We start from the raw sequence: 10,771 nt of genomic DNA, 5'->3' as shown, positions 1-10,771 counted from the left end.
CGGAGAGGATGCGTGCGGCCCCTGGAAAGCTGGAATAACGTTTGGTGGAGCGGGAAAGGCGGTCCATTGGAAGTCGGTGACTCACAAACAGATGGTTTCAGGGATGAAGCTGACTTGCTTGGCTTATTGGACTCCGGGGGTCAAACCTCTGCATGCGCCCAACCAGGTATTGTTGAAGGCTGCAGATGGAGCGCATCCCCCTTGAGTCCCTTTTAAGCCCCCTTAGTTTCACCATAGTCACCATTTTAAGAGTTTTTTTTTTTTTTTTTTAAATATGAGAAAAGTTAGCTCACCAAGGTAAGCACAGTTTGATGCTGACGAAAGCACGAACGTGTCAACGACTTTTCTCTGAAATGTGAACCTGCAGGGCATCACGTTAAGAAGTCATGAAAGCATTAAAGCGCATCGTCTGGAGACCTCGATGGTCACTGGGAATAATCCATCTTGTAAAGAGATTTTTTTTAAGGTTAGAGGGGAAAAACCTGCAATAGAGGAAGAGGAAGTCACATCTAATGAGGCTTCATCCTACTTTTGATGAGTATATTCGTACCGCACATCTAGTTGCTATATTATGTCAGTTGGTGACTTTAATTGACAATATTATCTGTGTAGTTGATCACCAAAATATGATCATTGCTACAAGCAGTTTTTCAAGCTGCAGGCCTGTTCTAAAACTAGCTCACCAGTGGTTGGACATTGTGATTTTCCAGGAATGATGTGGATGTTTTTTTTTATCTCATTTGAAAATGGAATCACCGACAAGAATTCATTTAAGTGTTTTGCATATTGATATTGACCTAGTTTCTGAATTATTATGAAAAAAACATGTTTTTTTTTTTTTTGTCTTTACGTAAATTAATATTATTAATTAATAATTCGCAGGAATCGGATCCCAAGAAATAGCTCTCAGTTATAAAAAGTCTGTCCTTAAGGGACCAATAAAATGTGTAATTATTGTGACAGGAAGCGATGAAAGTTTTGAGCTCAAGTGTATACGTGGATCTCTTTTTTTTCCACATTTGAAAAGTGTTTCATTCAGTTAAATGTGCATAAGCATTTTTTTTTCAAATGCTTTGATATCCCTGATCAGAACAGTAAAAACAGCCATAAAACAAATCCATTCTTTTTTTTTTAATAATATATTACATTTATGTTGTAATACAATAACAACAGTAATAACAATAATAATAAACACACACAAAGTACAAAATGATTTTGCTCTTTTCTTAACTTATATACACAACACGCAGAACTTCCAAGGCCCGCTCTCGCCTTTGAGTTGCATTTTCATCTCTCGGCCCTCTGAAGAGCGAACATGCAACTCCGTTTCCAATGAGCACCATGCTAAGAACTACAAACCGAAGCTGAGAAGGAAGTCTGTCAGCAAAAGAGCAGGTTGTTGTCTCAGATATGGCTTTATATACGACACGTCCCGCATGAGTCCAAAATATCTGGGGGGAAAAAAAAAAAAATCCGCTTCCACGAACACGTCATTTGAAAAAAAATAATTGTCTGAAATAAAAGAATACTGCCATATGTTGGAGTTCATCCTGATGTGGATGCTACTGAGAAGAGGTCCTTTTGAAGTGAGCTTTATGGACAAACATTACATTACAGTTTAGGCTGCTCTGTAGTTGTCCCCAATGTTGCAACAAAGAGGAATTTCAACCTCTTTTTTTTTTTTTGGGCCTCATCGCCGTCTATTTACGATGCTTCATCTCCTTGTCGTGATGGCCTTTCCCTCCGCCGTCTCCTTTGTCCAGCATTTTGATCGCCTCCATCAGGTAGCTCTGGAAAGCGGAGAGCGCGGCGCAGATGGCGGGGGTGCCGAAGCCGTGGGTGAGCAGGCTGAAGTGGGTGAGGCTCCCCTGGAGGCTGGGCTCCAGGCAGGGGGTGGGTCTGCTGCCCCCGAGCGGAGAACGATCCTGGGACATGAGGTCCACAAACTCCTTGCAGATCTCCCTTTATTTAAGAAAAACAAGGTGAGGGGGCGGGGGTCACACGGCTAGATTTAGACATTTTCTGTTTCTGCACAATCTAATCGCAAGGGTGGGCAAACTTTTTGATTGGTGGGCCACAATGGGCTCTGAAATTTGACAGAGGGGCCGGACCAGGAGCAGATGGATGGAGTGTTTTGGTCACCTCACCTCATCGGAGAAAAAAAATACATTTAATTTGAAATGAAAATGAACAAAAGCATTTGAAAAACCACAGTATTTAGAAAATAAAACATTCACAATGTTTATTCATTTGATTTTTTTCCAAGTTTGGCGGGCCGAATTAAAACGTTTAACGGGCCGCGTGTGGCCCCCGGGCCGTAGTTTGCCCACACCCAATCTAATGATATCCAATCCTGACCAAAAAGAATAATTCAGTAATCCTCAATATGTTTATTTAGGTACCATTTATAAAGGGAACATTTTACAAATACAACCTCTGCACTTCTGGATACTTGATTGTAGCTGGCACGCAGACTGTAACAAATTTTGAAAATAATTTTGAAACAAATTTAGCCAATTTGATATTTTTTCACAAATCGATACTGAACCAAGTGGCTACTATATTTATTTATTTATTTATTTATGTATTTATTTATTTATTTATTTATCTATTTATCTATTTTTTATTTATCTACTTATTTCTACAAATTATTCACCAATATCTCGTGCCCCTTGTCTGTAGCCTTTACACGATCAGGATTTTGATCACTGACCATCGAGTTCAAAATAAAAAACGACAACCAATCGCCGATCCAATTAGAAGATGGACCAATCCATCCTATTTATTTCAAGAATTTTTTTTTTATTCTTACCATGCATTCAAGCCGCATTTGCGGGGAATTGGGATCGACCCAGAAATAGCCAAAATTTGCATTCAATGTCATGAAATCAGAGATGCTTTTTGATGAACGATTGTTTCATAATAGCACTTGATTTCAATCCAATCAAGACTGTGTCCCTAATGAGCTGTCTCGTGATATTGCAGGTGTCCCTAATGCCAAATATCCCCCCTTCCAATTCAACAGGAAGCGCCACTCACTTGGTGGCGAGCAGCATGCTGCGTCGCGTCGGAAGCTGGTCGGGCTCGCTCTGCCTGCACAGATACTCGGCGGCGGCTCTGGCGGGGAACTCGGTCTCGCACACGTACCCGAAATCCCTCGCCAGATGGACGGCCTCACCTGCAAGAAGAGGAGGAGGAGGAGGAGGATGGTGAGGACAGAGGCAGTGTGAGTCGATTAGGGGATTTAAATTTAGCACAGTGAAAACAGGGCAGTTATTGTGACATCTGCTTGGGTTTCCTATTTAGTAGTCGTGAAAATGCTCTCAAAGTGCTGCACAATCTGCTGCTTTGTCAAGTCCGGTCAGGTCAGGGGAAACATTGTGCAACCATTTTCTCACTTGCACTACTTACACAGTTCACTGGTCTTTTGGCTTCTTTCTTTTTTTTTCTTTTTTTTTTAAATGACACCCTGGATGTGTGTGTGTGTGTGTGTGTGTGTGTGCGCCAACCATGCTTGGCTTAAATATTCACATCAGCTAATGCAAACATATTTCTGCATGTCTGTATCTGTTCGTGTATGGGCAGGTCTGCGTGTGTGTGTGTGTGTGTGGGTGTGTGTGTCGTACCCTCCACCAGAGATGTTAGCAGAGTGACGTTGGCTGCCTTGCGTCGCCCGGCGGGCAGGTTGAGGCCAATCTTCTCCAGACGCTCTCTCAGACAGCGGCCACCATTCTTGGACTTCGCCCTGAGGGCCGGTAGAGACAGGGAGCAGTTTTTAGTATATGGTCCAATCGGTGTGTGTGCGTGTGTGTCACTGAAATCCTCATATGATCCCTGTCAGCAGTGAAAATGTTCTATTTCCTGTCTTGTTTTCTCTCCTTGATTATTCACCTTTAACTCATTCATTGCCATTGACGGATATCGAAGCCAAAAAAGTACGTTCATTTTACCCGGGTTGCCTGAATGAATTTTAAGGGCCTCTTGATATTTATTCACGCGCGCCATATTTTGGGAAAGCTATGACAAACAGCGGCAAATCGTCTCTCCGTAGAAGAGAACGAAACTGTTACTTCCCTTTAGACCCTTTAATGAGCCCCATCCATGAGTTTGCTGTGTCTTGCCCCGAGGCCCGGCTTCATTAAAACGTTGGCTTCTCTTGTGATTTAGTCCCATGACCCATTTTGGGTCCTCAAGCTCTGACCTCACAGTTACTTTGTATAAATGCTTTTACTCGGAAGATATCATCAGAGATGTTCAGATGGACTGAGTCAACTGTTGGGACACTCTCAAATCCTTCTCGGTATTTTTGGAATGTCACATAGTCTGCTCTGCTAACTATAGTATGTGTAATAAATGGTTTATATATTTTATATTATGTTTTATTATCCACACCGTGACTGCCTCTTTAAGAAATCTCATAACGTTTTTGAGTAACTTGCCACCATTTTGTCTTTCTTCAATGAAGGCTAAAATAGTAACACTTGTGCTTCATAACTTTCATCATATTTTGTATAATTGTTTTTTTTTGTCTAACTTACTCTTTAGAGATACTTCAAAATTCTACTGGAGCAACGTATGTGCACTTGATTACGAAACGGAAGTACACCGATCACTGAGGACAGCATTGATTCATTTGTAACCTTGAAACGTCGTATGTCGTCGTAAACCACTTATTTTTTGTTACAGTCTGCTTGCATTGGGGCTGTGTGGTGCATTTGCAATTGAGATGACATTTAACAAATACCCGGCTAAACTTTAAAAAAATAACTCATACAGGTATAAGGTATTTATGGTCTAGTTCTATATTTATTTGTAGCTCATTTTTTTTGTTAGTCCATTCACGTTAGCGTGAACCAATGCTAGCTAGCTGTTAAGATGTTTTACTGTTTTGCCTCACTTTTTTTTGTCGGAGTAAGAAAAAGAAGTGATATTATTTGTGCTTTTCCTCTCACCTGCGGAGGACTCCGCCCAGCAGAGAGGCGTTGAGGCACTCGGGCGGGGACAGCCGCCTCTGCACTTCCCCGACGGTGACCTTGTACTTGGAGGTGGAGCTGAGCAGCGAGAGGCGGCCCGGCACCGAGCAGAAAACCTCGGCCGGGTTGGACACGGTGCCCATGCCGAGTCCGTCCTTACCGAGGGACAAGGCGGACAGGGACGAACCGTTCAGCTTGGATGGGATAGGAACTGCAAAGCCAAAGAAAATGAAAGAGGTATTTACATTTAAGGACGGGACGATGCACACGTTCTGATTGAAATCGATTTTTGTTACACCCCTATCAACTACCTTTTTTTCTGTTTAATTCGACCAATAAAAATCTATTGTTAAACACAATTATCAAAAATAAAATGGAATGTAAAGAAAGAAAAGTCATGTAGTATTCATGGGCTTGACCTAGTCGAGGAGCAACAATTAATCGACAACTACTCGATTATCAAATAAATCGACAGCTATTGGAGATGTAACTTTTCAGCTGCAACAGCGTCCGCTTTTCTGAGAATAATGTTCCACAAGGTTTTAGAGTGCGTCTGAATGTTTCGACATAATCAGACTAACAATCGCAGCTCAAGTTTATCCCAAAGGTGAAATTAATACAACAGTACCGCAAGAACATTTTTACATGAATATGCGAAAATTACTTGATTTCACACCTCAAGGGCATCAGTTCACACTCAATTTTCTCTATGTGACCAACTCTAAATTAGAATTTTTTAATCTGTCCATAATCCCAAATCCATTCCAAACAACACGTCTAAATAAACACGGCGCACAATAATGAATAGCAACATTGCTCTAATTGCTAACTGCTAACACGACATGAAAGGTGTTCAAATTGGTGTAAAGTAGCGTTGTCGTGACAATGACATCACCCCCCCACCACCACCACCACCACCACTTGTGTCAGACTCCACCGGTTTTCTTCTCCTCTGTGTCTTCTGAAAGGGCCACAAAAAAAAAAAACTGCCACTCAATATCTGCAATATTAGCACGACGCCACTGCAAATTTCCCCACAACTCTGCTTTTATCGTATCAATTTTTTTCCCCTTGGCCCACTTCTCTTTTCTGTTCACTTTAATCCCTCTCTCTCTCTCTCTCTCTCTCTCATATGACCATGAACAGTTCATTAAGAATGTGTGCCTTTGGGGTGAAAGTCTGCAGCTGAGTATTAGAGGACTTCTTGACTTCAAATGAAATAGCAAAACAGAATTATTTATAGTGTGTGTGTGTGTGTGTGTGTGTGTGTGTCAGCAAGGCAAGACTGGTGTCGGAGCGCCATTACTAAACCCAAAAACCCCTTCAGCATGTATAGCACAATTATATAGGTGCACACTTTGGACACAAGCGCTCGCCCTTTCTCTTCACATATATAGAAACACACACACACACACACACACTCAGGAGCTTACCTTTTTTAATGACAGAGTGGTCCAGGATGCCCAAGGCTGATCCTTCCTCCATTCCCTGTGTCAGACAGACAGTCACTATCATTTATCCACTGGCCTTCTAGCCTAAACACACACACAGGCGCCCACACACTGCTTTTCTCTTCAAAAGCCCGGTAATGCATACTCTAAAAACTAAAGATGCTTCAGAGGTTCTACATTAACTTTTCTTTTCTGTAGCACCCCTGGTACCATATAGCACCATTTTTCACCTTTGGGGTTCTTTGGGGGGTGAATCCATAGCAGCAGGGAATTCTTTCGATAATAGATTAGGATTAATATATATATATATATATATATATATATATATATATATATATATATATTAATTTAAAGGTTGCTGGCCATATCATTTGAGTTTTTTTTACACTATACTGTATTAAAACAAGTTGAGCAAAACATTCACATGAAATAAAACGGTCAAATTTATTTATACACCAAAAAGTGACTCATGATTTTTAGTGTTCCTCACTATTGTATTAGTTAAAAAAAAAAAAGTTATTATTGGATCAGAACTGGACTCCCAACGTGCAATTGTGTCGCTTTAAAAATATTAATCAGCGTGGCGTTAGTTGGATTTAATTTAATCCGTTCAATGCATTTGCTCCATTCATTGAAGCGGTGCTAAAATGACACAAGGCGAGCTCCTTTTGTGTGAAATTCATAGTCGGCTTTAAAGGTGCAGGATATCGTCCATTAATCAAATAAAGACGCATGTCGAGCAGGCCTCCGTTTAGCAGCGACATGCCCGCCTCGACTGTGTTCTTCTGGCGCGCCTCTCCAACGTCGCTTTTCTTAATAATGAGCGTGCACATCAATTGGTCGCGGTGTGTTTGTGCAACAAACAGCGTCTGCAGCTGCACCTGCTGCGGGGAAGCTGACTGCTCACGAAACCTTACAAACTATTCTTCTGGGCTGGAAAAAAAACGATGCAGAAGCTAAAAGGGGGGGAAGTGGGAGTTATTTTATTGCATACGCGTAAAAAAAAGACGCGAATGCAACATGCATGTATAAAATATAATTTAATTCTATTATACGTTTTAATCATTTAGGAAACATATGCGCATATAATTGTGTTTGACAGAATTTAATACGACAAAAAATTTAATCCGTAAAAAATGTATTGTAATTAGTTCATTTTCCGTTCATATGTTTTTCTTAAGTTGAAATTTTTTATGTTAACTTTATTAAGGCGATGCCTCTATATCGTTTTTTGTCAACTTTCCAAGTGATCAAGACGTATTTGGGGTGAAAAAATATGAGATTAAATGTTTAGATTTATTGGTTTATTGCTAAATTATATATATTTTTACACTACATGGCCAAATATAATTTTAAATGTGTGGCGCGAAAAAAATCATATTTAAATTATGTTTTGGTTTAGTGAAATAAAATCACATTAGAAAATCATACTCATCTAATAATCACTTCATCTAAAACTATGTGCACATAACGTAAACTTTACACATTCGCTGTTCATTACGCAGCATCATTCCAACAAGGACGGGTGGTGGTGGGTGGGGGGGGGCGTGGGGGCGATCAAAGTCAACGAGAGATCACCTGAAGCTCATCCAGGCCGTGATGTCCTATATGCATCCCGAGGGGTCCGTCCCCGAGAGCGGCGGCCCCTTCCCCGAGACCGTGAAGCAAGCGGGGGACAGCCGCGTAGTCCCTCCGGGGGTCGAGCCCGAGAGCCCGGTGCGTTTGCGACAAAAGCCCCGCTTCGTCGGAGCGCGACCTCTGGGAGTGCCATGCGGCTTGCTGATGCTGATGGATGGAGTTAATGGAGGGGTAAGGGTCCGACAGGTGGGAGTAGGCCGAGTCCTGGCTCTGGGAGTATGACAGGGAGGATTGCGGGTACGGAGGAGGGAAGTACGGGGGCTGGAAGTCGGAGGCCGGAGTGTGGCAGAGGGGGGGAGCTGAGGAGTAGGCGGCCTGGTTGAGGGAGGACAACTGGGAGAGGCGTCCGCTCGGTGAGGAACTACTCAGTCCGTCTGCGCGCTCCTGCACAAAAGCACGCGTTACAAAACTTTTATTGAAGAAAATAATCACCAATCAATATTAATCAATATGTGCAAAATGTTATTACACTGTTATTACACTCCAAAATTCTGCCTGCATCTATACTGGCTGGCTTTATAATTCAAATATTTGCATCTGATTTAATGCACACTGGCAGACTCGCCCCTTGGCATGTGTCACAAAGGTCGCAAAGAACATGCAAAGCGCTTTATATTTAAAAATGCATCTTTATAATTACGATTTTAGTTCAAATGACGCAAACATTCTTTCGGGCATAGAAATTGTTAACAGCCTATTTTGTCTCACACACATCCTGCCACAATTGGATTTTTTTTCTTTTTTAGAGCTGGGTCAGTCCGATCAATATTTGCCTCCATTATTTGACACAGACATGCCAACCATGAAGTGACATTTCAAATACCGTTTTTAATCTATATTTTAATCATTAAAACATGCACAAAATAATCCCTCTTTCTTGTCATTTGTTTTGCAGATTATTGCGCAAGGACTACAAAATGCAAGTCTCTTACTACAAAAATTGACTCAAATCATGTCTATAAGCAAATAAAACAATCGAGGGCGCACAATCATCTTGTTAAGAGTCACATTCGTTGTGATATCAAGCGCAAATATCTTGACAAAGTGGTCCAAAAAGACGCCACACTCACCATAGCCGAGTAGGTGTGGATTAACATCTGGACCCACTCACAACACCCTCAGTGTTAAAAAAAATAAAAAATAAAAATAAAATAACTAAATCAACAGGATGCTCAACCTTCCAAGGGATCGCGAAAATTCTCCACAATGTAATCCAGCTTCGTTTCACGGCTCCATTAATGAACTCTATTTACTTTTTTTTTTCCTTCAAGACACACACACTCACACACGCACACACCATCACGCGCACACATAAATAGATGGAGGCGTGGATGCTCTCCATGAAGGCACTACTTATAGGTTTGGTGCAGCTGCAAGAATAAGGGGAGGGGTCGACGGGGTCCACTTCTCTTAAAGAGATATATTCAGCCAATTAGTGCATTACCCCACACTTAAAACCGAAAACTTTTTCGCACCATTTTACGCGTTATAATTTAACTGATAAATTGCATTTTCTTGATGAATTCATTTTTTTACTCACTCATCATCATTCTTGTATTTTGCATCAATATTTATGTTAAAATTAACCTCTCACTTTCAATTACACATTAAACGCACCCAACCTTTTACGCAAAACAAAACGAAATAAATAAAAACTCCATATACCTGCATGCCATCAGTCTTGTTCCGGGCCTTCCACAGCATGATTTCGCCTGTGCAGCCGGTCAGGAGGGAGATGAAGGGTTAAAAAAAATAAAAAAAATAAAAATGGGTGGGGGAGAAGATTTGATGTTGGGTGGAGAGGTGAGAGAGAAGAAGTGAGTTAGTGTGTCACGCCATGCAGGAGTTTTTGTACGAGTGAGGAGACTAGAGGACAGAAGAGGGAGTAGGAGGGCACATTTCAAAAGAAAGAGGGCGGGAGGTGTGAAGTATAGTAAAAGGGGGGTAGATAAATTGAAACTTTTTTTTCCACGTGTTTTTTTGTGGAGCAGGGATTCTCCTAAGTGTCGTACAGGTCCCACTAGTACACTGGCTCCCTCTAGTGGTATGACAAAGAATTACTGCCCTTGCACAGTTCAGTTATATTTCACTTTTTTAAACATTTATCTTGAGTCAAATTTGTATTTAAATTTTATGTGCAATTTAGAGTAGAACAATGGAGGTGCATAGACTATTTATTTTAAAGAAAAGTGTTGACTTGACTTCCCCTTTAAATGCAGTGTTAATGTTCAAATTGCATAGGCTTATAATATTGAATATACTTTTAATGACTGAAACATTTTATTATAACGCTGGTCATGATAGTAGTTCTTGGAGAGCTATTTTTTACTTGTACTTGGTGTTAAAAATAGAAGTTGAGAACCTGAGTATGCTGTGATTTAGAACATGAACGTGGCTGAACATGATTAAGTAAATATGAAATTATAATGTATTTCATTGTGAATTACTGGACAATGGACTTTATTAGGACCACGCCTCTTCACGGATATAATTAGAGCCAATACTAACGCTGTATTAGTATTTTTACACATATATTGAATTTTAACAATTTATCTTATTTATTCCTTATTGTATTTGTGAGCTTTGCTAAACTGCTAAGTAACACAGTGAGGAGCCGTTTCTCATATTTCGCCCATCTCTTGTATCTGAATACACCACGATAAAAAAAAAGAAAGCCATTTCAGACGTCTTAAAAATGAAATCAAATTA

At 40.7% G+C, this 10,771-nt stretch overlaps 1 protein-coding gene across 2 annotated transcripts; it reads right to left on the bottom strand.

Moving 5' to 3' along the window:
* Positions 1–1,273: 1,273 nt before the first annotated feature.
* LOC148320934 (transcription factor AP-2-epsilon) lies at positions 1,274–9,876 on the bottom strand. Of its 2 annotated transcripts, none has more exons than XM_088278541.1 (7): positions 9,728–9,876; positions 8,003–8,446; positions 6,407–6,461; positions 4,953–5,184; positions 3,627–3,745; positions 3,040–3,178; positions 1,274–1,962 (listed from the first exon to the last, which is right to left on the bottom strand). In XM_088278541.1, exons 1-7 carry the CDS (start codon positions 9,764–9,766, stop codon positions 1,701–1,703), a joined length of 1,290 nt encoding a protein of 429 aa, XP_088134667.1. In that variant the 5' UTR covers positions 9,767–9,876; the 3' UTR covers positions 1,274–1,700. The 2 variants fall into 2 exon arrangements, with proteins under 2 accessions (XP_088134667.1, XP_088134668.1); XM_088278542.1 differs by lacking the exon at positions 9,728–9,876 and adding an exon at positions 9,133–9,386.
* Between the last annotated feature and the right edge of the window lie 895 nt (positions 9,877–10,771).

Source organism: Idiotropiscis lumnitzeri, chromosome 16 (assembly GCF_059441095.1).
Source record: "Idiotropiscis lumnitzeri isolate Australia: NSW breed Sydney's pygmy pipehorse chromosome 16, RoL_Ilum_1.0, whole genome shotgun sequence".
Taxonomy (NCBI): Eukaryota; Metazoa; Chordata; class Actinopteri; order Syngnathiformes; family Syngnathidae; genus Idiotropiscis; species Idiotropiscis lumnitzeri.
Note: the sequence above shows the minus strand (reverse complement) of the source record. Positions and strands in the feature narration are given on the sequence as shown.